This window comes from Penicillium canescens (assembly GCF_028828765.1).
Source record: "Penicillium canescens strain IBT 15451 chromosome Unknown utg000009l_segment0_segment0, whole genome shotgun sequence".
Lineage (NCBI taxonomy): Eukaryota > Fungi > Ascomycota > Eurotiomycetes > Eurotiales > Aspergillaceae > Penicillium > Penicillium canescens.
In genome coordinates, this window is record NW_026703971.1 from 1,107,402 (window position 1) to 1,132,588 (window position 25,187).

At 49.2% G+C, this 25,187-nt stretch overlaps 3 protein-coding genes across 3 annotated transcripts; 2 read left to right on the forward strand and 1 right to left on the reverse strand.

Annotated features, from left to right (window-relative positions):
- Window positions 1-3,136: 3,136 nt before the first annotated feature.
- N7446_011913 (uncharacterized protein) lies at window positions 3,137-3,505 on the reverse strand (the record flags this gene model as incomplete). Its single annotated transcript, XM_058520655.1, has 1 exon — window positions 3,137-3,505. One exon carries the CDS (start codon window positions 3,503-3,505, stop codon window positions 3,137-3,139), a length of 369 nt encoding a protein of 122 aa, XP_058366941.1.
- Window positions 3,506-10,231: 6,726 nt separating this feature from the next.
- Window positions 10,232-11,689, forward strand: N7446_011914 (Endochitinase B1; the record flags this gene model as incomplete). The annotated part of the gene is made up of 4 exons (XM_058520656.1): window positions 10,232-10,396; window positions 10,467-10,567; window positions 10,625-10,770; window positions 10,863-11,689. 4 exons carry the CDS (start codon window positions 10,232-10,234, stop codon window positions 11,687-11,689), a joined length of 1,239 nt encoding a protein of 412 aa, XP_058366942.1.
- A 10,097-nt stretch (window positions 11,690-21,786) lies between these two features.
- On the forward strand, window positions 21,787-22,074 carry N7446_011915 (uncharacterized protein; the record flags this gene model as incomplete). The annotated part of the gene is made up of 1 exon (XM_058520657.1): window positions 21,787-22,074. One exon carries the CDS (start codon window positions 21,787-21,789, stop codon window positions 22,072-22,074), a length of 288 nt encoding a protein of 95 aa, XP_058366943.1.
- Between the last annotated feature and the right edge of the window lie 3,113 nt (window positions 22,075-25,187).

The window sequence follows — 25,187 nt, forward strand, 5'->3', positions numbered from 1 at the left end:
TACTATGTACTCAGAGGTACTCAGGAATGCCAAGGGGAAGCATATCGCTATAGCAAACCAAGTCATAAGGGTACTCTGTCGCCGAGTGCAGTCGCAAAAGCGACCCCGGGCCCCTCGAACTTTGAAGGAACTTTATCAAGCAAGCTTCAATAGCCTGGATTCAAGAATGTGTCGTGATCTTCTTAATAAGTGGATATCTATTATCACAAATGCTAAACGGCCACCATATGTGGAGAGACCGAGTTGGTGGCCAGAAGAAGTTAGATACACGCGTCCTCGCGAGATGAATGCCCGTGGTAAGTAAGCATGAAGCCTATTGCTTACGCCAACTAACAAGTCAAAGAGATGAAAGCAGTTCTATTCCATCTTTTCAACGGAGAATATGATCACGCTTCCCCTAGGAAATTTTGCACTTCCTGGAGAGACATCGAGGTTACCAAAAAAGACAAAGAAACACTATCATGGGTTTTCTTTATCCAGAAAGTCTTCAATACCGATATGAAGCCATGTGGGCGCCCATCAACTGAGTCCTTATGTAGTACCACCTGAGAAGACACAATGCTGCCTGGAATTACAACAGTCTTTCAATGGGCGCATAAACAACCCGACGTGATGAGATGATTCTTTATGCAAGAAGTGTATCCAAACGTTGCTTTGACCATAAGCAACACCATTATAGTGCGCAATGAAGGTGGAGGTTTTCATCTGGGCGCCGCTTAATACCATAGTTTAGCAGTACATAACCTAAGGATACACCGTGATAACAGTTGAAAAGGAGTCTCTGTAAAACCGCTGTGTGGACCTGCAGCGAAAGTGCTAGCTGTAGGAGGCGCCAGTCAATGTGCCGGTCAATACGACCCTTAGTGCAAGAGGGGCTAAACCGAAGTCCATGGGGCTTCAGACTAGTGAGGGAAAGTAGCCAATGATGAGCAATGCATGTCCCAAATTGGTAGGCATCTTCATTGAACAGATAACGTCTACGGTATGTACTAGCGAAGGAGATATGGCTGAGTTTGGAAGGCGAGAGAAACAGCCTTCTTACATCCAATTCAGTATTCTGTTACTAGGGTATTTCACCAGCGATGAATGCAGGCACTGTTATTCTCTCAGTCAGGGGGCGAGCCCATTCTAATGTCTAGGAAAAGCAATCGCTCCTTCCGGTTATCAGGCGCATTGACCGGGAGGCAGGATACAATTTCATCTACTCGTCCAGCCTCCTTCACAAATTACTTACAGGTAACTGTCCTTCACAGTCTTCTTGGGCACACAAATTCAGGCTAACTCAATTTTCTGGTAGCATGTATTACGATAAAATCCCCGTCAGCTTCAGCACAGGCGCTCCCTTCATGGAAGTCCCCACCAACCCCTGCAGTCCAACCCAGACTTCGTTAGATAGATCCAGTCCTAATGTCAATCTCGCAACAACAAGTAATGTTCATCTGGGATTTGGGCAGTCGAGCGTCAATCAGACTGCCAAAATCAAAGTTTAATTCGTCTACGCTAGCTTCCAATAGAAATACGAACATGAGGTCGTATGTAGTTAGAGGCACTCACTAATGCAATGCCCTGTGACCGAGAAGAAGCGCCAATCTCCTCCCCCCAATTGTCAATTATAAAGACCCATCCTACAGTACTCCCCGGCAACGTGAAAACATCAATTCCATTATTACCATTGTTGATATACTGTTCATTGCTAAGAAATACCCTGAGATTTTCCTTTCCTCATATACTAGGGGAATCCCACGTCTCCGCTCAAAAGCCTCCACTCCGGATCAACATGGGCACTAGAGATCAGCTCTCATTTGGTCAGATCAGTTACCCAAGCTCATATACCTCCCCGCAATATATTCCGATATACCCTCCGGTAGTGGACACCAGGTTCCTTGAGACTAGTTTTCACGACTTCGACTACGAACAACCTCCTCCAGCACCCTTTTTGGCAGCACCACGCGCGGTCTCTCCCTCTCCCCCACCCTCGTCCCCCAAATATCGCGCCATCCGACCTCGACCTAAGAAAGACCGCCCTGAAACCAACGATTTCGATGACACGTTGCGATTAAAGCCTCGGAAGCGCCGAAAGAGCCGACGGCTGCCACAAGAGAGAAGCGACGAGTCAAAGGTCGCCCAACCAGAATTGGACGTCAACATAGCTTCTTCAGCTAGAGCCGGAAGCGAGAGGTTTGGATTGCGAAATTTCTGTTACTTGAACAAACCCCAAGCTGACCCAAAGGCCGTACAATGCAGTTCCGCGCCCTTCAGCCAATATACGGATTCCGATATTTGCTCGAGCGGTCACGAGCCAACCTTCGCGTCTTGTCCTCCTTCATCTTCAAAGGACTTTGCAAGTCCAAAGTGGAATGGATTGCAGCCTCTACTCAGCGATGCTTCTGAAGCGCTTGTCACCGACCGGCCAGTCTATCCCCACGATGTGCGCCGCCCACTTATTTCACCAGATATCCATGCTCCATTGCCGAGTGGATTCCTTGAGCTCAGCCAGAACCAAGACTCTAAGGAAGCAGATTTTGCTGGACTTGCAGCGCATCTTGAAAAGATACAAGTTCTGCAGTCATTGGCCATTGTGCAGGATTATATGGCGAAGCATCCTTCTATATTTGAAGTACAAGCTCCCCAAATGATCCAGAGATGGACGGCAGACATTGAAGCTCTGAGTACGCCAGGTTCTTTGTCCAAATGAGCAAGTTACATGTGCTATCGATTTTGGTCTCATGGAGGAAATACAGATTACCAAAGAAGGGAATGATCTTCTTCGTCAGTCAGAGGTTGGCTTGGGTATCGATGCCACATTATCACCATAATATGCTGCTTCAAACGTTCATGACACATAAACACAACACAACATCAACTGTATACCAGATCCGATGGGACTTTTCAGCAGACAGATATATGAGCACCATTGGCCTTATTCTACATTAGATCCCCCTCTCTCCCACGACGAACATGATATCATTCTCCTGGCTTCACGAGACAGACGGCGATGGCATATGAATGATATGGCCGACCTTCTTGAATAAAGTTTCTTTGGTTCTGCGCGGTACCCAGCATCATTAAAACATATAACCACGGTCTGGCCTTTTCTTGATGTTTCCAGTAACAAAGTCCATGTCAAAAGCGGAACTCATTCCATCCAAGGGAACCAAACATTCGTGCAAGATTTGATGAAATCCTTATCGGTCAAGGAAGCATTAGCGTCATTGAATCGGTCTCGATAGTTGGGCAAGTTCTCCAGTTTGGTGAAACGATTGATTTTGTTCTGAATCCCGGCATAGGCATAACGCTTGGCAGTAAGACGTTGACGGTTCGGGAATCGGCTGTTGAAGTTCTTGAGGACAGTGGCCCAACTTTTCTGGAGAACAACGCGCTGGTGCCAGGTGTAATAACATTCTTCCTTAGAGTATTTCTTACGATGCGCGGGCAGGACGGGTGCGCATTCAGTGTCGTGGTCGACGCTTGTTTGTTCGATAACGGTGGGTGACAATTCTAGCATTTGCACATATGGTCTTTTGGAGGGGTGACAATGTCGCTGCAACATGGAGGTCGGTTGGGCTTCATTTTCAAGGCGGCTGGATTGTTGCGTGATTTGCGGTAGATCCACTGAATAATGTTGTGAGTACTGGGGCGTGGGTGCCCCCTGATCATTCAACTTCCTCGGTTTTATATTGCATTCTGGGAAGATGGACCAACTCAAAGAATAGTCCGTATGGTAGCAGAGTCTCGACCCGGGCTTGCACGAAAGCTGTACCACGAAGCACTGAGATCTCCAGCCAAGCAGTCGGCCATCATACTCGGACCCTACGGACACCCGCTGGATTTCTATCGGTTCGGTACCATCCTCTTCGTGGTAGAGGACATTGGGTTTTTCCGAGCGCTTTCATATATTGAGATGTTGGTGGAGGCCAGCCGCAAGCGTGAAGTGATGGTGCGAAAACTAGAGGTTCTCTGGAAGCGACAAGTTGGCAAAGATGGCATGTTTTTATCCCCGACAAGTACTTTGAAGTCTGAAAGCCACCTTTGCTGACTGAAGTTCTGACAGAAAATCCTCAATGGGTAAATAAATGGATGCAAGACCTTTTCAATCGCGACTGGAGATCGTTCAAGGTGAGCTTTTTGCTAGTGCAGCTCATCCTGGGCGCTGCGATCTGACCGTGCTTCAGATTTTGCGATTCAGCATCTACTGCCCGCGTACTCAGTCAAGCCCCCAGGAAAACCTTTCCTACGAGCATAACGCAATGCTTTGTTACTTTTTTGGCTCTATCAAGATCGAGGAAGAAGTTGCACGGCATCTCGATAACCGATGCGGAGCTATGGCTGTAGCGGGTGAGTGTCCCCAGTCCAACATCCTACCATCATCGCTCGTTGAAAAGGCGCAACATTGCGGCTACCATGCTAACAGCCCATACAGTATGTGCAGGTCCATCAATAAGTGGGGCTGTGACGAAAGCTGTACAGCCACACGCAGGGAGGAATCTCCAGCTGATCGTTCTCGACCCCGATATGAGCCCTGCACCGGATGGTGACGAAGATTTTTCTGGCAGCGTCAAGTCTGCAGTAGACTGCCAGGCTCCAGCACACCAAGCCTCAGGGGCAGGGGAGGATAAGCTTATCCACCAAGTACGACGATTGCCAACGGACAGCCGAAAGCTACAGTATCCATTGCCCAAAGAAAACGATACGCAAACTGGAAAAGTCGAAATGAGCAACCACTCGAAGTGGGTGGAAAATAGATTGGCACAGGGGCGCTGAAAGCCTACGATCACAGTCACCGAACTATGAACTTCTACCAGCGTCATTCTGCGCCCTAATAGCATAGGTTGGTTTCACCGCCTCAGTCAAATCCGCCGCGCGTCGAATCCGCTGTGCCTGCCTCTAGTGGAGGCCTCTTCGATTGACGCGGTCTCAGCACAATGGTTGAATTTTCAGCTCATTGGTAACTGTATCTTCCGCCGGCAGTTCATGTATCACAGGGAGGGCACCATGGAAAGTTTGGAGCCTGGCCTTGTTCGCCGCACAGCCGGTCCGCCTTCTTGAGCAGATCCCTTCTCGAGGGAACATTAATGGATCTCCTCGGTGCTTGACATGATAGAAAGACGATCGAGGGCCATGGCAAAGCTGGCAGCGAAGTGTGCCGATCTCGGGTAGGCTGGTGTGTGCATTTCGTCCTGTAGATTCAGCACACTCCACAGGAGGCACAGAGCTGCCTACTTTTCGGGAAGATTTTGAGGGATGAAAACATCTCTTGGATCTGTTTAATTGGCACATTATCATTATCTGAAACAAATAGATCATGAGCTCCTCATACCTTGCATCTATCCACAGTTTAGTGCCAATCAACCAATTCATATTCATGTGCGCCCAGAGGTCGATTGAAGGCTTTCAGAAGTAAGTAAGCCCCAAATGGCACCGGTTATAAAGTATACGGGAGAATGTAGAGCGAGGTAGACATCATTGGCCCATGGAAGCATTTCCGCTTTACCTCAAGCGATATTATTGATCGCACGCGAATCATATTACATCCTTGGAACACAAAAATGCATGTATAGGTGGTTAAGCGTGAAGCTATATTTTGACCTGGAAGTGAACAATGTCTTTCCACAATATGCAAACGACACCGCTCGGCTTTGCTTGTTATCGGCCGGTTGGAAACCCGGTTGGACCGCAACTTTTTGAGGCTCACAAAGCGCCAGAACACGTAGGATAACTGATTATAATCTTCCATCAGCCAACCGAAATTCTGTACTATCGGTCCTCGGCTTCTTTGCCTGCGGAAAGAAGTTGGTATTATTATTTGCTCAAAGTCCCTCCTGTTCACCGATCGACCGACCGACCGGTCATTGCCCTCATTGACGTCATTACCGCCCCGATATAAACCGGGCAGCCCCTAACCTGGTCGACCGCAGGTCCTCGTTTGCTAAGCATGCAAACCATGATACTAGCCGCAATGATCACTCTAGCTATAGCTACGGCTGTAGCGGCTGCGCCGAGACCTGGACTTGATGTTCAGCCTGCCATCAACGTAGTAAATAGAATATTCCTCCTCGCGGCTTCGCTGACGAGTTTAAGATGCTTTTTGCTCCATTTCAACTAATTGCCTGGACACAGCTTAACTGCACCGGAGATTTTGGTGCCACCTAATTCAACGACTCGGTTCTGGCACGAAATACCTCCAATGGCTACATTTCTCGCTGTTTTTAACTTAATCGCTCATTGACACAGCAGGAGCAGTTGGATATACAGTCAACTCTCGCTTATACCACAGCATACTATCCAAGCCAAATTACGTGGTATAATTGAGTTGTGTTTTGGTGAGAGGATGACATAATATTTGACAAGCTAACTCTAAGCCCTAATACCTATTTAGTCTTCCATCCCATCATCTGATCCAAAGTCACCTGACGTTTCTCATCAATCTGAATCCTGCCAAAGTCGCTGATTAAGCTCTCAATTTGTCTAATATGGTCCGAGGTACCCTTTTCTTTGCTACAAACCCATAGTAGGATATCCTGGAGGCTGTCCAATATAGCAGAATTAGACAGAAGCTCAGGTGGGGGCCCATCAATGTCAATATCCTGAATTTCTGAGGTTGTTGGGGCAATATATATATCTTGCTCATTGGTCTCATCTCGCCCTTCAGTCCCATCTTCTAACATGTCTTCGTCCGAAGGGTTCAAAAACTCGTCAAATGGCACAATATCTTTATCACCAAGCTTATCAATTGCTTGATTATATAGACTTTCAATCTCATCACTCAATCCGGGCTCGGAAAATAGTGCAGACTCAGGTGCGGACTCGGGCGCGGACTCAGGCATAGGTATAGACTTTGGACTAATCAAAGTACTTTGTTTAAAGCAATTGATAATCGTTTGGTCTGATACACTTGTTCTCCAAACTTGCGTTACCCAGGTAACAGTATAATAAATGCTCATTCTTTGTTTTGGGTCTATCCCACGATCAAGAAAAGCAATCATATAGCGCATCCATTTCTTCCGATAATGGTGCTTCAAGTTTTGGATAATACCTTGGTCCAAGGGTTGATAAATTGAAGTTGCGTTTGCTGGCAAAAAAACAACCGTAATCCGGGGTGGTGGTGGCGCTCGCTGGAGTCCAATAACATGTGGTGAAGCATTGTCTAAAAGGAGCAAAGCTTTCTTATCTAAGGGAATACGCCCATAGAAAGATCGCAACCAGTCCTCCATAATGTCATGACGCATCCATGCTGCCTTGTTGTGACGCCAAACACATCCCAGAGCTCGGAAATTAACCCCCGGAGTGCGCGAGGGGTTTTTGCTGTGCCAATCAACCATAAAGGGACTCGATCGGAACCATCCGCATTTGATGCAACAACAATAGTGATTCGTGTTTTATCAAGCTTTTTGCCAGCAATTTTTCCCTTTGAAAGACCACCATTTGGCATACGTCGCCAAAATAGGCCAGTTTCATCCATATTGTAGATTTCGGACGGTTTGAATTGATTGCAAATCGATTTGGTGCTTTTGATCTGATCATGTACCGAGGATGGGACTGAGGCAGCTTCTCCGTGGAAAGTATGATATTGAAGAGAGTGGCGTTGTTTGAAGCGAGTTAACCAACCCTCAGAGAATTGAGGTTTGGTCCGATCTTTGTATTCCGGTATTTGTCTCCAAAGCTCAGCTGCTTTAGTTTGGATCAAAGGGCCATTTATTGGTATTCCATTGCCAATATGGTTATCTGCCCAGTCATATAGCTTTTGGTCCAATAATGGCCAATGAGAGGATGAAGATCGTTTGTTTGCCCCTGCAGGGCCCGTATCAAGATAATTGTATTTGGATGAAAGGATCCTTGATATGGTTGACCGGTCAATCACTTGTTTGAATTGGTCCTCAAACCACTTAGCACATGCAGTCTGCGTGGGCTTTGGGCTAGTATTAGACCAAAATGCCCGTAGTGCCTGTTTCTGCGCGTCTGATATACCCAAATTGGTACGCTTTGGTCCCATTCTGACGCGCTTGGGTGGGGTCGGGAGGGTAGGAGAGCTTGTAGATTGAGGCATTCTGATTGGTTGATTGCGCTGACTAAGCAGATTTGAGAGGAAGAAAGTGTGGTAAAACAAAATGTGTTATATTCTGTCAATTTATATGGAAAAAACTGGAATGAAGGGGCCATCCAAGCAAGGGATGTGTTATTATCAAGAATGTGCAATATCCCACCGTGGTATAAGCGAGAGTTGACTGTAAACAAAAGTGAAAGAAGTAGGGTATTCATTGAACAAGATTGGCTAGACAACAGTCTCCACTCTAAATCACGCGCATCTCCTAATACCCAGGCACCCCCCAGTTGCAGAAGTTACTTCAACCTGCCCGTCAAGGACGATATCCTCTTGGACAACCAAGCTGTGCCCATTTTCTTGCCATATTCCTAAGGCCTCCAATTCAAGTCCCCTTCCTGTCCTAGGTTCCTTGCTTATTATTCTGTGAAAATAAAATAGGAAAATAAAAAAGTTTTAGAGGCCAGAAGCTCAGGCTAGCTACGCTGTGCATTTGGCAAATTTCCCAAAGCAGACATTCATTTTTTCTGTTGGCCCTCAAAATCAGAAATTCCCTGTCATAACAGACCAAGACTTGATGCGTTCCTCGGACACCATTAATTGTTTGAAAGAACCAAGCTCCCTCCCTTCCATGCCAGGCGTCAAAATGGGCGTGGCAATAAATTTGTTAAGCACATTTTAAGTTCATCCCCTGGTAGAGTGACCGTTTCGGAGTTCTGCTGGTCGTGAACTCGAAAACCCGCGGTTTCTGGAACGCGGATTTCTCGATCGCCTCTGGCCGTGTTTGGCCATGAACTCTAAACACCACTGTTTCTGGAGCGCAGCGCGCCTTTTCAACGCGAAAAACCACGAAGATGAAGTGGGCCGTTATTTTGTACCTGCTTGCAGTCTTAAGAATTCTTAAGAGCCACTTGGTCTTGTTGTAGTTCCAAGGAAGATGGATTTTCATTTATCCAGAGGGAAACATGAGGGAGGCTATAACGAGAAGGATTTCCAAATCAACTTGGTTCTTCGTATACATACTTCGGGATTAATTCCGATGGTTCGGCATGGTTCCTGATCTGCACCAGCCTCATATCACAACACAGGCAAGTGCAGAGACAGAACAGCTGTCAACTGGATGCAACTACCCGGAAGTAGCTGGTAAATGCTCCACTACAGCTACGAGGAAGATAGACAAAGATACTTTTAGCGAAAGTCATAGCAACAGTAGGGTATTAATAAATGAGACAACCCCTCAGATGACTTCTACTTAAGTGTCGGAAAATTGGGCACTCCGTAGATAATGCAGTGGGCGCGGAAAAGGAACCCGAGGTTCTAGGACAATCCTAGACTCGAATAATACCGACAGAGTACGGAGGTGGTATGAACTGAGTCGGGGCTTACGCTCATGGATTGTGGCGCTGCTTGTGGTGTATAGCGCTCGATGAATAAACTTCTACCACAAGGTACAGATGCTACTCCACAACTGTGGGGGCGCGTGCTTACTAGCCATCATTCCGACTCGAATCAAAGGCCCATAGCCGGCCAATAGAATGGCGAGCATTTTGAATAAGGTGTGTAGGACCTGTTGGCTTCTTGGCAATTTTGCTTACGGTTACGGAGTACGTACGCGGTGACTAGTAAGGCACACAAAAGGTCTCTCCGTACCGAAAAGTAAGAGAGATACCTTATCTGCGTTTCCTCATTTTTCATCGCGCCACCCATTGGTCTTGGTCGCAAGATCTGCGGATCCGTTACCTAAAACTGAAGTAATTTATTCCCATATATCCACCCGAAGTTCCTCTAGAACTCAATGTTATGCCGATGGAGAAATTTCGGCTGGATAAATCATCTGCTCTAATTAGCTCCGCACTTTCATGGAGCTCCAGTGGTGCGTCAACCGGGCTTACCTTTGCTCCTGAACTTTATTTAAGATGAATCGAGCCTTTCGGGGCGTCCGATGGCTGCTACCTGTGTTTCTTTTGCCGGATCCAACAGGGGAATTGCATACAAGGTTGACTGTAATCTTAAGAAACCCCATATTCACTAAATTATGAAAGGGTCGCATTTGCACCAGTTTCGAGGACAGTATCGCCCGGTTACTTTTGTTGAACCGTCCACTCATTCCTTGTTCCTGTATACTTACCTTAGTCATTCCTTGAACTGATCATTTCAAACCGAAGACCTCGCCTAGAACATCACTGTTGCAAAATGCGTCTCAGCTCCCTTTCCACTTTTCTCGTCGCTGTTGTCGGTGTCTTGGGTCAGCATGAGAAGCCTAGACATTATCATAGAGATGGCAAGTTTGAAATCTCTTGCGGCAACCGCGGTGGAATCCACGGTGGGATGAAAGCCGTTGCCTACTTCGGCAACTGGGTACGAGCGAACTCACGCTGAATTTTCATTCCCTGACGAGCTTTTAGCTAATAGTGCTTTCGCAATACAGGATATCTACGGAGCCAAATACTTCATCACCGATGTTCCAGCAGAGAACTTGACCCATCTTGTCTATGCTTTCGCCAACGTCAACGCTACTACTGGCAGCGTGTATGAACACATCCACGTCTTTAGAGAGTAGGCCTAGCTAACAGACGTTATACATAGTATATTGAGTGACACTTGGGCCGATCTCCAGTATGCGTACCCTGGAGATAATACCACTACACCGGGAGAGAATGTATATGGGAATATCAAGCAGATGTTCCTGTTGAAGAAGAAGCACCGCCATCTCAAAACTATGCTCTCCATCGGTGGCTGGAGCTACCGCGAGAATTTCCCCCTATGCTTGTATCTAGCACCAAGCGGCAGAATTTTGTTGATACGGCCGTCCAATTTGTCGCAGATCTCGGCTTCGATGGAATTGATATCGACTATGAGTACGTCGCAGATCACAGTCAAGCGGCTCAGATGGTGGATTTGCTCAAGCGTCTGCGCCAGAGTCTGGACCAATTAGCGGAGAAGACCGCCGCTACATCCCCATTCCAGATCAGCTATGCCTCTCCAGCGGACAAGGACAAGGCTGTCATGTTAGACCTCACTAGCATGACCCCGTATCTCGATTTCTACACTGTTATGGCTTTGGACTACATGGGACCCGGATTCAGCAATTACTCTGGCTGCTTGTCAAACTTGTTCCCGGATGTCCGCAATCCACGTGCAACTGATTATGATACAAACTCGAGCCTTGAGTTTTACATGTTTAACGGTCATGTTCCACCCAACAAGCTCGTTTTGGAGAACCCGCTGTACGGTCGTGTCTTCAATGGCACTAATGGCGTGGGGGATAAGTTCTCCAATGGCGGCACACAGGGCAGTCTTGGTACCGCAGGGCTTTGGAATTACAACGCACTTCCCCTACCAGGATTCAACGCTAAGGTTGTCAACATTCCTCGTGTTGGTGGAAGCTACAGCTACGACGCCAAGCAGAAATACCTGGTTAGCTATGATACTCCTGAGATAGCTGCCCTGAAGGCTGAGTATGTTCAGTGTTTGGGTCTTGCTGGCACCGCCTGGTGGGAAGTTAGCATGGACCGAAACGATACTCTGAGTCTCATCGGCACCACTGTCTCTCTGTTTGGAGGCGCTGGCTCTTTGGATCAGTCTCTTAACAACTTGAACTATCCCACCAGCACATATGTTAATCTGAAGGATGGCTTCTCTGGCAATTAAATCAGCCACCATGTTGAGGAATTTCAAAATGGGTTTGGTTGACTAACTGCAAGGTTTTCTAATACCAGGCATGGCCAGCCACCCTACTGATCTTGTGTGTTCTCCGTCTTGTTCGACCTGGATTCAATGACGTCTAGTCGCTTTCCAGCCTTTCGTTAATCATTGCAGAGAGGTTTTTTCCCATTTATCATTTTCTGCTTTTCTCTTTTGTACGTGTGCCTGAAGGTAATCACAGTCACAACCAGTTTCGGGCCTTTTACAAGCCCTTCTGGTCCTATCAGATCTTTCCCTCCTTCTTTCCCCATGGCCGCCATTGTCTCTTCTTACTAATAGACTGCTCAATCAACTTTGTTAATTTGGCTTTTCCATGCTCTCTTCATAATCCTTGCTGTTTCCCATGTGTTTTTTGTCACCTATCCCTCGTCCGCTCGGGGGGCACATTTAGCGTTGTTTTTAGAGCATGCAATTAGTGGATTCTAGCAGGTCGAAGGATTCTCGTACATGCTAGTACTGAAGGAGCCAATTAAACGATTTTATTGAAGAATTAATTACCAGGTCGCTGTTGAAGGCGTCTCATAGCCTTCGGGGCTAGTCGGGCGTGTTACGACGCCGATATCCCGAACCGGCCCTTCTTACCATACAAAACCATACGGAAAGCAGGTACAGAGTATCCGGGTGGTATTGGCGAGCCGTGTCAACGTCTAAGCGAAACAAATATTAAAAAGGAGTATATCAAGCAGAATTAGCGATCTATTCATCCTGAATTCCTAATTATGCCGAGGAAGCCAAAAAGGGGCAAGCCCAAAAATCCTGTGGGCGGGCGACCTGGGTGCTGTCCAAGCCGGGCCGGGCTGCCTGTGGACGAGCCAAGGGCCACGGCGAGGCTTAGGCGTTATCCATGAATCCAATCACGCATCCACACTGCAGCCATATGCGCAAGTGTCTGAGTTATTCGGATCTTGACAGATCCAATTGCATGCAGTGCAGCACTAAATGTAACGTCAGCAAAGGATGAAATACAAAACATTCGGCTATAGGAAGGTTAATAACATACGGGTCCAGCATAACCACAATCAAGGCACTGGCGTTCATCTAGAACCGCAGAGACGATAGTGGGAGAGGATTGGACTAGGGCAACAAGTACGGCGAAGACAGTTGCACAGGAAATCTTGATTGAGACCATTTTGATGTTGTGTTGTCGAGGAAAAAGGAGTTCACCAGAAGAAATCTGAAAAGACGTTCACAACTAGTGTCTGGTCGCAGAATTGTATACTAAAAGTGTAATGTATGAAGGGCAAGAAATGTTAGGTGAATGGCGAGAGGGTCTTTATACCCGTCTCTAGCACTAGCGGTCAGAGACAGGTCTGCCCATGACTAAATGAACTCTTCCGTCCGCTTCCGACGTTTAACAACCTGAGCTATCTTCATCTTTAAAAAAGCTTGTTGCTACCTTGGGCGGTGAGGGTCCGATTATGTGCTTGTATAATCGGGACAGATCGATTTCTCAGTTCGTGACTACCGGGAAGATAGTGAGTCCCAAAGCTTATCCGAGCGATTAGCCCCAACCGAGACACGGTTTCACCTGACTGGCATCCTGCGCAGTATCTTGAACCAGAGGCTACCTCGCTCTTATTCTGATTTTAGCCTCCATTTGCCAAATCGCGTCGTCGACTGAATTCTTCTTCCTAGCTAAAGTCTTTGCAATATCCCGCTATGTCACGAGTAGGCTCAATAGCTCCAACTGACGCGGTCCCAGCGGCAATCGACGATGAGAAAAGAACCTTCTCCTAGCTCCGTAAGCGCTCTTGTCGATCGCTTCCCAAATTTACCTAGCGCGTACCCTAGACATCAATAGTACGAGCGTGTCTCTCACAACTATCTAGGTCCAACAACATAATCTCCTTTCTCTCGAAAGCACCAGACCCTATCCATCAATAGGCCGCAAGATGGAACCACACGGCCCGCGGGGTGGTTTGAGGAGTTGTCGGGCAGGCCGCCTCCCATCCGAATTCGGTTAGTATCGCGTATCACCAATGCATGCCGTATCAGTGCCACCATATACTGGGGTACAGCGGGTGACGAAGATCGGCAGGCCAAACACTACTGCCTTTTCAACCCCTTTATGTCACGTGCAGTTGCTAATACCTTGGACAGCCCCCCAGGTCTAGGGCAAGAAGTGCAAAAATACTGGTGACGCGCGCTTCGCACGCTAATGCCCTGAAACGATCAAAAAGGAAAGGCAGGTACAAGAAGTTAGAGTCATATTGGTTTGCTTGACTAGTACTTGGAAGGCAAGGGAACATTGACCAATGAGGAGATAGAAATCATCTGACTAATAACCACAACATCTTGGAAAATAGGAAACCCAGTAATGTTAGTCAACTATCGTATTTTGACTGTGCAAGTATATCGGCATATGATGTTTTTCGTGGTCTTTGAGAACGCCTCTCTGCAGGTGGTGTGGTAGCCTGTGGCGAGATTTTGGCTTCGTCGGCAGTATCTGGCCACGTAGATCTCACTTGGGACAACTCTTTCTTGGCAAAAACGTTTTCTTGAAATATCTAGCCAATCAGAGGTCTCACGGCCTCGTGAATTAGTTCATCGTAATCGTAACCTCAAGCGCTACGGCCTGATACCCTTTTCATAGGGGAGATGGCAGCGATGGTTGGGACGGGTGCGAACGCACAGATTTTGCCCCCTGACAGGAGAGGAACGCCAAAAACCACGGCCCTCGCGGATCCGCCCCGATCCATGGACGACATCGCGGAAGGGGCCCGCCGGGTGCTTAACCACATCGAGAACAATGGCACAGAGGACCGGTACGTCACTGGATATATTCGTGCCGTCCGCCAGTACGCACTAAACGCCCAACGGGGAGACGGTCAGGGGATGGCCAAGGTGCTTGAGGCGCTGACCAAGATCAACGCCGGCACCGAACGCCTGAACCAGCGAATTAATACTATTGAAAAGACAACGAACACATTATCGACGGCACTATCTACCCCCGCGGCGAACTCTGCAGCAGCGTGGCGCAACTTCCGGGCCAAAGAATGGCAGCGCGACTTGGCTACGGCTGCGGCTCCTATCACCCGGAGCGGCGGCACATCGTCTCTAGGAGTACCGGAAATCGAACTTCGCGAGGACCGAGAGGTCATCGTCAAGGTCGGAACGAACCGCGAGCAAGTCCGTGGATTAACACCAAAAGATTTGGTCGAGAGGGCTGAACGACAGAGGGTATCAAATGCCCGTCAGAAGAATTCAGGGGTACTGGCCGGACAGGCTTCATTTGTCGCTGCTCGAAAATTGCCGTCGGGGGATGTGGCAATGATCGCCAGCAGTGCTGCGGGGGCAGAGGTCCTCCGCAAACATGCTGCGTGGCTGAGAGCCTTTGGACCAGGCTCGGTGATCCAAGAACCGTCCTGGGGAGTGGTGGCGTACCATATCCCCGTGAAATCGATGAAGGTTACTCCGGAGACGATGGCCGACGTTGCGGCTGAGCTGCTCGCGCAGAACAATTGGGGCGAAGGCGCTAAGATCCAGTATCTAGGATGGCTGACCCGTCCGGGGGAGAGGGCGGAGGGCTCCATCCTGATCGAGTTCACCAGCCCAGTCGTGGCTAATCGCGCGATCATCTCGGGAGTCGTGTGGGGGAAGCAAATTCACAATACATCGCGATTCTGTCGTGAGGGGCGGATAAAGCTATGCAGAAAATGCCAAAAGCCGGGGCATATCCAGTCACACTGTTCCAACTTCTTCAAATGCGGTCACTGCGCCAACGGACACCCGACCTGGGAGTGTCCGTCGACGAAGGGGCAAGCGATACCAGTCAAGTGCGCCAATTGTGGTGAAGGGCATCGCCCTACAAGTCGGGAATGTCCGGTGAAGGTTGAAGCGATGAACGAAGCCGAGCAAGCGCTGGCCAACTGCCCTGCATATCACCGCGTTCCTATGCACCTCCGAGTGACGGCAAGCACCGGCAACGAAGCACCTTCGACTAGGGCAGACCCCATGGTTTCGAATGGACTCGAAGCGTCGATACACGCTCCGGAGGGGCAACGGGGGGAAGAGCCCCCACGGAACCCCCAGGATGCTGTAATGGACGTGGAGACTGCAGCGATAGAAGTAGAAACATTACCAGAGGAGGTCACTGAACCGACTCAGCCTACTCAGCTCAAAAGAGGCCCTGGCCGCCCAAAGGGCTCAAGAACGAGGCCAAAGAATCCCAAACCAACAGTGATACCGCTGGCATGCCAAGGGTCAACAAGGTTCCAAGCGGCCTCGAAAAGGCGCCGCACAGGCGAGCCGGACGACACCATGGACGAGCAACCAGACGACAATGAATGGCTCAGCATTCAACCCACTCCGGCCAATCTCCCTCAACCTGACACTCAGCAGGATAGCCTAGAACACCGACTTACCCAATTCATCAACGAGGTCACCACTGTCAATGAGGCCGGTAACACGTCCGGGCCTGATGACGAGGGGGAATTGGACCCCGAGAGCCCCGAATACCGCAAATTGGTGATTCTGAAATACACGCAGCGGCAAGCGATACCGATTGGATCATCTCCGCCGCTTTTTCCGACGGATGCACCAACAATCGAAGACCCAAATGATGAAGTATGGCACGAGGCCAGCGAACGAAGCGATGACGAACAAACTCATCAATGAAATCGTTTGAGATTCTTCAATACAACGTACACAAATCGTGGCCAGTGATGGCAACGTTCCTCAGAGACAGAAATGTCCTCGCGGCGGACGTCGTCGCGGTGCAGGGGCCATGGAAGAACGAAATGCAACACACAACGCACCAACCAGCGACGGCAACTTTCCAGCTAATTTACCCACCAAAAGCAGCTGCTGATGGATCAACCCAAGGCCAGGACGATCAAGTCCAAGCCTCGGATCTCTCCCAACCGGGCGTATGCCTGTTTGTGTCTAAAAGGCTTGACCCGAGCCATTGGTCGTGTCAACTCGTCTCACAGGACTACCAGCTACTGAAACTTAGAAAGGCTCATCAGGGCAGAGACTGGACAGATCTATTCATACACAACATATACAATAGGCCGGGCAGCAATACTCTTAGACATCTAAGAAATGAGCTGTCAAAACGACCTCATGGAGAACACATCATCCTTGGAGATATGAACCCGCATCACCCGAGATGGGGAGGAACAGGGACCAGGCCCGATCAGGAGGCCGAGCAACTCCTAGAAATCGCCAATGAATGGGGACTCGAGTTGACGACCCAACAAGGCAGACCTACCTGGTCTCGAAACGATCAGTCGTCGGTGATTGACCTCACCTTCATCACATCCAACCTTGTCAACAGGCTTATCAATTGCGAGAGGGCGGATGACATCGAACACGCATCCGACCATTTCCCGATCAGGACTGTGCTTGATATTATTACACCCATTGCAGTACAACAGAAGAGAAGAAACTGGAACGCAACTGATGATCAGAAACTCATCCAGAAGATCGAAGGAGGTCTACGGACAGGAGGCCTATACCGGGCAAATCCGCAAAGGATAGAAGCCAAATGCCAGGAGCTGATGGGAGCGATCCAAACAGCAATCGAGGAATCAACCCCATGGGCAAAACCATCCGCGTGGTCGAACCCCGACTTTGACGACGAGTGTAAAGTTGCGGTCAAAGAGGTTCGTCGCCTCCGTCGCAAACATACGAGAACTCAAGACCCCTACGACTGGATGTGCTACTCTGAAGCACGCAACAGAAAAACACGACTCGTCAAGAGAACCTTGTCAAGGGCGCACCGGCGCCGAGTCCAGCAGGTCATTGAAGATGGCCCACAGGGTATGTGGCGATTGGCTAAATGGGCAAGAAACCGAGATGGGGCCTACGAGAAGGGTATCACCCCTTCGCTGAAAATACAGGATCCCCAAATGCCTGGAACTCTCGCAGAAACAGTTGATCAAAAGGCAGAGGCATTCCGGATTGCCTTCTTCCCCAAACCGCCGCCAGCCGATCTATCCGACACGGACTCATTCCAGTACCCACAGCAAATCGAGTTTCCAGCAGTCACCGCTCAAGAGATACAGGAGGCGGTGCGAGGGGCGAAAGCAGGGAAAGCACCCGGAGAAGACGGTATACCAAACTCTCTCTGGCACAAGCTTATCGAGATACCGGTGGTTCTAGCAACAGTGGTCCAGTTATTCAACGCATGCATAAACACGGGATACAACCCGTCACATTTCCAGCGCTCAATCACGGTGGTGCTCCGGAAGCAAGGCAAAAGTGACTACCAGCTCGCAAAATCCTACAGACCCGTCGCGCTGCTGAACACGCTCGGAAAGTTCTGGAGGCAGTTGTCGCGCGACGGATCAGCTACGCAGCAGAAACCAACGGTTTACTCCCACGAACCCATCTAGGCGGGCGAAAGGGCATATCCACCGATCATGCTATCCACATTATCATCGACCGAATCAAAACTGCATGGGGAAAGGGCAAGCCAGTGGTGTCTCTGCTGATGCTGGACGTGTCCGGAGCGTACGACAATGTCTCCCATGAACGTCTACTACACAACCTCAAGAAACGACGTCTGGGACACTTCGTTCCCTGGGTGAGGGCCTTCCTGAGCAATCGAAGCACACGGATCCGCATGCCCGAGGGCTCATCTGATCGAATCCTGACACCTACAGGCATCCCTCAAGGATCACCGATCTCACCCATTCTATATCTCATCTACAACGCAGACCTCGTTGAGAACTGCGGTAACGGTGTGACTAGCAACGGGTAGGTCGACGATGTTTGCTTCATGACAAAGGGAGACAGCGAACGCGAAACCATCAAGAAACTCAGAGCGGCATGCCGCAAAGCCGACCAATGGGCCGAGAAACATGCATCAGTTTTTGACCCGAAGAAGTATGCACTCATGCATTTTGTAAACACCAGGGAAGTCGACCCACAATACACATCGCTTTCTCTACGAGGACACACGGTGACAGCGACGAGGACGGCTGAGCGGTACCTAGGCTATTGGCTGGATCCGGGTCTGGAATTCCACCATCACCGCGAGAAAGCGGTGGCCAAGGCCGGTGTCTCTCTCCACGCACTACGAAGCCTGGCAGGATCAACGTGGGGAGCCTCACTCTATGCAATGCGAAAGATCTACCAAGCGGTGATCATCCCGCAGATGCTCTTTGGGGTTTCCGCGTGGTATCAACCTATGCTCATCAGTCATTCCAAGGCACGCATAATCAGTCGGCCTTTCGTGGCAATCCAAAAGCAGGCAGCATGTCTCATCAGTGGAGCTTTCAGAACTACGGCAGCAGAGGCACTGAATGCAGAGCTTCACCTACCGCCTATTTCTGTTCACATGAATCGACTGGTGAAAGAAACGGCCCTTCGACTACGGACAGGACCAGAGTTCGCTGTCCCGCCAACGATGTTACGTCGCCGACCGGCAGATGAGAGAGACTGGGCTGGATGGTCACCGATGGAGGCGCAAGCTTGGAAGGCGGACGGATGTCTTATGGCTCCCCCGGATACTTTGGCAAGAAAATGGGAGAGTCGAAAGGCATTCGTCCTGGCACCATGGCAAGCGCCACCAGAGGTAATCATCGAGGACAGAGAAGCTGCGGTCAACAATCACAACCAGATCCTGATGAAAGACCCAGAAGAAAGACCCTTGATTCTGTACACCGACGGGAGCGGAATTGATGGAAGGATCGGAGCGGCAGCGGTCGTGGACCTTGAGGATCAACATGCTCATAGCCAGATGGGAGATGATGATACGTCCACCGTATATGCGGCAGAGCTTCGAGCCATTGAGATGGCACTTGAAATGGTTCTGGAAAGCACAGAGCCATGGGCTAAGCAGGCGAAGAACGGTGTAGTCATCTTTGTAGATAGCCAAGCAGCGCTGAAGGCGCTGAGGCGACCGCGGATGCCGTCAGGACAGGTCTATCTAGCAGGATGCCTCAACCTGATCCTACAACTTGCCGGCAGAAGTATTCGGACAGAACTCAGATGGATTCCTGCGCACCAAGGAGTCATTGGCAACGAGATCGTGGACCAACACGCAAAAGAAGCGGCGCAGGAACCGGACGGGCTGCATAACCCTCTCAACCGAGACATACGTCTCGCAGCCGCAGCGAGACGACGAATTCGCAGAGAAGCGAAGCTGGAGTGGGACAGAACGTGGGCCAAGGAAACGACCAGTCGTCCGACGAAACGCTTGATTGAAGCACCAACAAAGAAGACGCTGGAATACTGGACGGGCTTGCGCAAAGCGACGACATCGATTCTGATGCAGCTTAGAACTGGGCGAATTGGCCTAGGGGCTTACCTGAATCGTATCAACCGACGCGAAACAGCGCGGTGTGATTGCGATCTTGGCAGCCAAACAGTAACACACGTCCTACTGGAATGCCCCTTGCACCAGGACGAGCGAGACTGGATGAGAAGCGCTCTCTCATACCAGGGAGTCGCTCTCCACCGGGACGAACTCCTCACACGACCGGAGGCCCGCACAGTTGTGGCCGAATTCATGGTCAAGACCAGCCTCCTAGGCCAATTTCAGACAGTCGACCCTACGGCTCTGGGCGAGGAAGGGGACGACAAAGGAGCGGAGACAATGATCCCTTAGACAGTGTGACGGAAGAAGAAGGATGGCGCCCATTAGGAGTGCAGTGCCAGGTCCACTGTACTCCCTTGATCCAAGCGAGCGCGCAAGCGGCAGCCGACAAGACTGGACAGTTGGAGAGAAGAGGGCGTGGGAATGGTGTGTTGAAGCGGGGCCCTGGTCCTACCCGCGACCAGGGGTAAATGACGTTCATTTTGGCTTTGTGTTTATCATGTTTGCATCCGTGCATTTCTTTTGTTTAGTTTACGTCTTTCGATTCGAGGGCGATTGATCAGAAATTCGCAAGGCGAGTTCCCTGACGGTCGCCCAGTGGGCTGGCGACCACCTTCCAGCTGTCGGCAGGCCTGACAGCACTCCCGCATAGCAGCATATATATAGAGCGAGCTACATCGGGCAAATGAATACATCATCATCATCATCATCATGGTTGCCATCATAGGTATGCTAGGCAAATCATGGATGATTGCACTCGAGGTAATTACAATTTCCCACATTATGTCAACAGTACTGACACTCAAGAGATCGAGCTTTTCATCATCGCCATCTCGACTTCTTCCTTGCAGTCAGCCGCGTGGGCCGCATAAATGTACCCTTGGGTACCTCCAAACCCCCTACTATACGTGGATGGCATGTGAAAAGAAACTTCATAATATGCGTCGGAGAGGGCTTTCCACGACAGCTCCGGATGGGCATCCAATCATGGGAGAAGGTTTTTCTCCTCCCATTCTGGCCAGCCGTGTGCGCTACGTGGGGGCATGGTGATGCTCGGGCAAGTTGCGAAAGTGGCCGAAACGAGCGAACAAGACCAGCAGAAAGTGATTTGGAAGGTGTAAGGTTGTTGAGTTTAAAAGGTTATAGTGTGGTGTGTGTGGCAGGTAAAAGCCGACTACTGTGTGTTATGAGCTTTGGCCTAGCCTGGTGACCCGGTATCAGACTCTCACTACTCGCACCACTTCAAAGTTCTGAAGACCAAAAAGCCCTCACTTTTTGATGCGCTACGTTCGTTGAGAATCAACAACGCCTCAACTTTCGATGCACTCCTTACGAGTGTACGGAGTCCTCGTTGATCCGTGCTTATGCAATTCTCGGTAAGATCCCGCCTGAGTAGAGCGTTTCGTCTCACTCTTGCATCCGCAGGATATGTCACAGCAATAGGTGGCCCGTCAACGACTGCCGTTCAAGCAGAAGACAGCGTCCAGGTATATCTGTATATTTCACTAGTTAGATTTACAAGGAAGGATATCTCTGCGATTCCTGGCCACAACCGCAGCCGCACCGGAAGCGCTACGCTTGACGAAGGCTGCAGATTGGATGATCTAGCCAGGCGTCGAACGAAATTGACTCCGAGGACTACGAAAGGCAAGTGGACCGGCTCCCGCCATCCAAACTTTTTTTTCGCTTTACACTTTATACCCCGGACCACACTGATTATGACTGGTTATGACAGGCTCGCTTCCGCCACCGATATCGCGGGAAACTGGGACCAGCAATGCAGCGGCCCAATCTGAGCAAGGATAGGATGGATCCATCTACAGGCAACCGAGAGAAGAGGAGACGTCTAGGCGACGACGAAGAAATCAGCTGGAACCGGGAGGCCCCGGGAACGGAATGCCGTGCGATCCGGAGTTACGGTATCACATCACCGCTGGGCGTGATGGGAAAGAGAGGGATGGTCAGTCAAAGAGAGGAGGATGATCGAGCGACGCACTGGAAATTATATAGTCCAAAGGTGAGGCTAGCAGGCGGTTGGAGGTGGCAGATCCCAATTTGGGGATAGCCGGAGGCGTCAAACTGCTCTGGGGGCCACTAAACCAGATCCGAGTCCGCTAAACTAGAACAAGAGATGGCGGTGCCTGACGTGGCTTGGTAGGCAAGACGATGGGGTGTCTCACGAAAAGGCTAGCTGTGGGAAAGACAGATCTGGCTCCAGCGTTCGCTGGTGAATCCACTGCAATAAGAAAGCATCGCGAGGCCATTCGGAGCAGGATAGAAGACCGCAACTCCCGCCAAACGTTTTTGGCGCCGTGGCGCCGTCGCCAAGAAGAAGCATGGGTGGTGGTCTGTACGAGCTAGTGATATTCACTTTAGGTAGCTAGAGTGATATGGCACGAAATTTGCTACCCCAACATCAGTTGATAGCAATACTTGGAATCAAATTATCGCGTTCCCGTGCCTCAAATGGTATACAGTCGCAAAAACGTCACGCTAGAATTTCAATCAGCTCTACTAGCACCCAATGTATCCAGAATACACTAGATGGTTCTGCAATATTTTGTTTCGAGGTTCATCTGTCATTCAGTTTCGCATATCACTGAGTAATTTAGGGTGAGCAACAGGTGAGGTCGAGCGTCAATAGTTGAGGTATCTATTTACTGGCTCTTTGAAAGCTCTCAAAATCAGGCCGGGAAGGTCATGGGTGGTAATAGATATGTGATAAGCGGTGCAAATATGTGTATCGTTGCTCTCTTCGATAAAACGCAGGGACCTTGTATTTCGCTATCGAGTAATTCGGTTTCCCTGATATTACGGTTGTCGTAACACCGTGTACCTGAGCCATCCATGAATTTCGACCTGCCCCATGATATTCATTCTTTCTTCAATCAATCAACCTTTGCATCCAAAATTGGTTCCGCTTGCCCTCATCCTCGCCCTTATCCGTCATAGGATTACTAGCCCACTCTCTCAGCTTGCTCCGACACTTGCTTTTGTTAAACGGGGCGCAGACTTCACCCAGTATAGTTGCACCCCCAATGACGGAGCCCACCACGGTAATGCACCCTACTGTAGAACTGCGCAAGTTTTAGAAAATGAGTCTTCAATTCTATGCAATTGACTCTAAAGAATCCGTCTACGTTGGTATTTCTTCGATAATAGTAGCTCGACGGTTTTGTCTTGCGCACAGATCGCCTAGATCTTCGACGCAACGTTGTGGCGTCAACTCGGTGATAGAGACCATTAACCAAGCTTGCTGTTTTAAAGCGCATTTGACCCTCCAAATATTCAATTTAGGACCCACTACCGAGAGTTTTATCTTGATACCGGGGCATTGGAAAGGAGTGAATAGCGTACTGCTTAGGGAGTCAAATTTTAATCTAGATTTCAACTGGGAATCATTTCTTCCTATTGTGAGACATGAGAAATTGGGACTGGTGAAGAAAAATAAGCGAAGTAGGTACCTTCGCCCCTATATAATCAGGTCTCCTAACCAAATCGGACACATACTGCTTCTCTGGTTCGTGTTATTTTAGAATAGCTTTGAGCTTTCACGAACGTATTGTGAGTATCCCTAAATTTCGGACTTCTTGCCTTCGAAATATGAAGCACCATTCAGACTAACATACTTTTTCAAGTGACTTATCTCTATTAACGTCTCATCCTGCGACCGCCTATACCTTAGCTGATATTTCTACCTTGCTCTAAGGTAGGACTGAGGACTTTACCTCAATAAATAAAGGTTCTAACTGATTACTAGGTTGCCGTTATGAGACTGATGACCTCAATCGCCCTTTTTTTGGGACTGTCACTTTCAGCCCTTGCAGCAAAGGACTGCACCAATTGTGTATACAATGTTCAGGACAGCGGGTTGTGCGTAAACTGTCCGGGGCGTGGAACTGACATGGATGGTGCTGGTACGCAGACATGCACAGGTTGCCCCGGGGGTGTGGGCAATGTTTACTGCCCCGCTGCTGGCCCTGGGCAGCTTATTAGGTCATACGCAGCGGAATGTGCCTAGACTTCGGACCTATTTTAGCCGTAGTAGTTCTTGAGAATTCAGACCGCTACAGTCTGCTATAAAATGATTTCAACAACGGTAACCAGATGTAATTGTAAAGCTCATCCCTTGGATAACTACGAGCATAAGTTACTTCAGGTGTCACGGCAACCTAACAACAAACGTAGTCGAGGCCTGCTGTTGGGTTGTCCGCAAGTGGGCTCACTGGATGGGCCGGTGCCAACCAAACCTTGTAAATTACCAGGTTTATTTAGTCTGAGGATTTGCGCGAGAAAGATTAGTACGCAGAGGGTCAGCCCGTCTCGTCTCCATCTTGAGGAATCGCTCTCAGTGGACCCACCGAAAGTGTTCAAAGAGCATGCGGAGGGGAGGAACGATCGAAACCCAATTTCGGACTATTATTTGGAGACTTTAGCATAAAATACAAGATGATTTTGACATTTGAGACGTAAATATATATCTCCATGGCTACTCATGGTAATTTTTCTCTACTGCACCGGTAGGTTAGAAATGCTATCTAGATTATTACACTATAACACCTGGGTACTGCAATTAGACGCCATTGGCCAATTATTATGCATTGTAGATTGTGCTAGTCTATGCCGCTAAGGACCATGCTAATTGTGACAAAAGGACGGACGAGGGGATACGGTTCTTTGGCCAGATAGCATCGACAAAGCACCTAAGAACAGTTGGCATTATTGCTCCCCGGGAATGGAATACATCCATTTCCCTGGGTAATGCAACGGTGATCCTATTGTGCCAATTAGTATTCTGTATCTCCATTCTGTATAACTTCCGAACTAAGTCATCGCCCGAGTCTTTTCCCTTCCGCCGTCGGGCGCAGAGAGGTCATGACACATACATCTTTGCAATCGTATGATCCGTGGTCATCTCCATTTCCAACGCACCTTCCCGGACCGATTGTTACACATTCCTATTAAATCGGGGTATGTTAGCTAGTACTTTAATTACAAGAAGTATACTGACTGAAGGTCCCGCATCAACAGCCCCAGAACAAGGCGTTGGTTGATCAACCACGCAGTTCTAATATTAATTTGTTAGTCATTATTTCTGTAGGGAGACTATAGAAAATGAAGATAAGTTAGGGGTGTATACCCAATAGCCGAATGCGGCGGAGAAAACAGAGAAGAGTG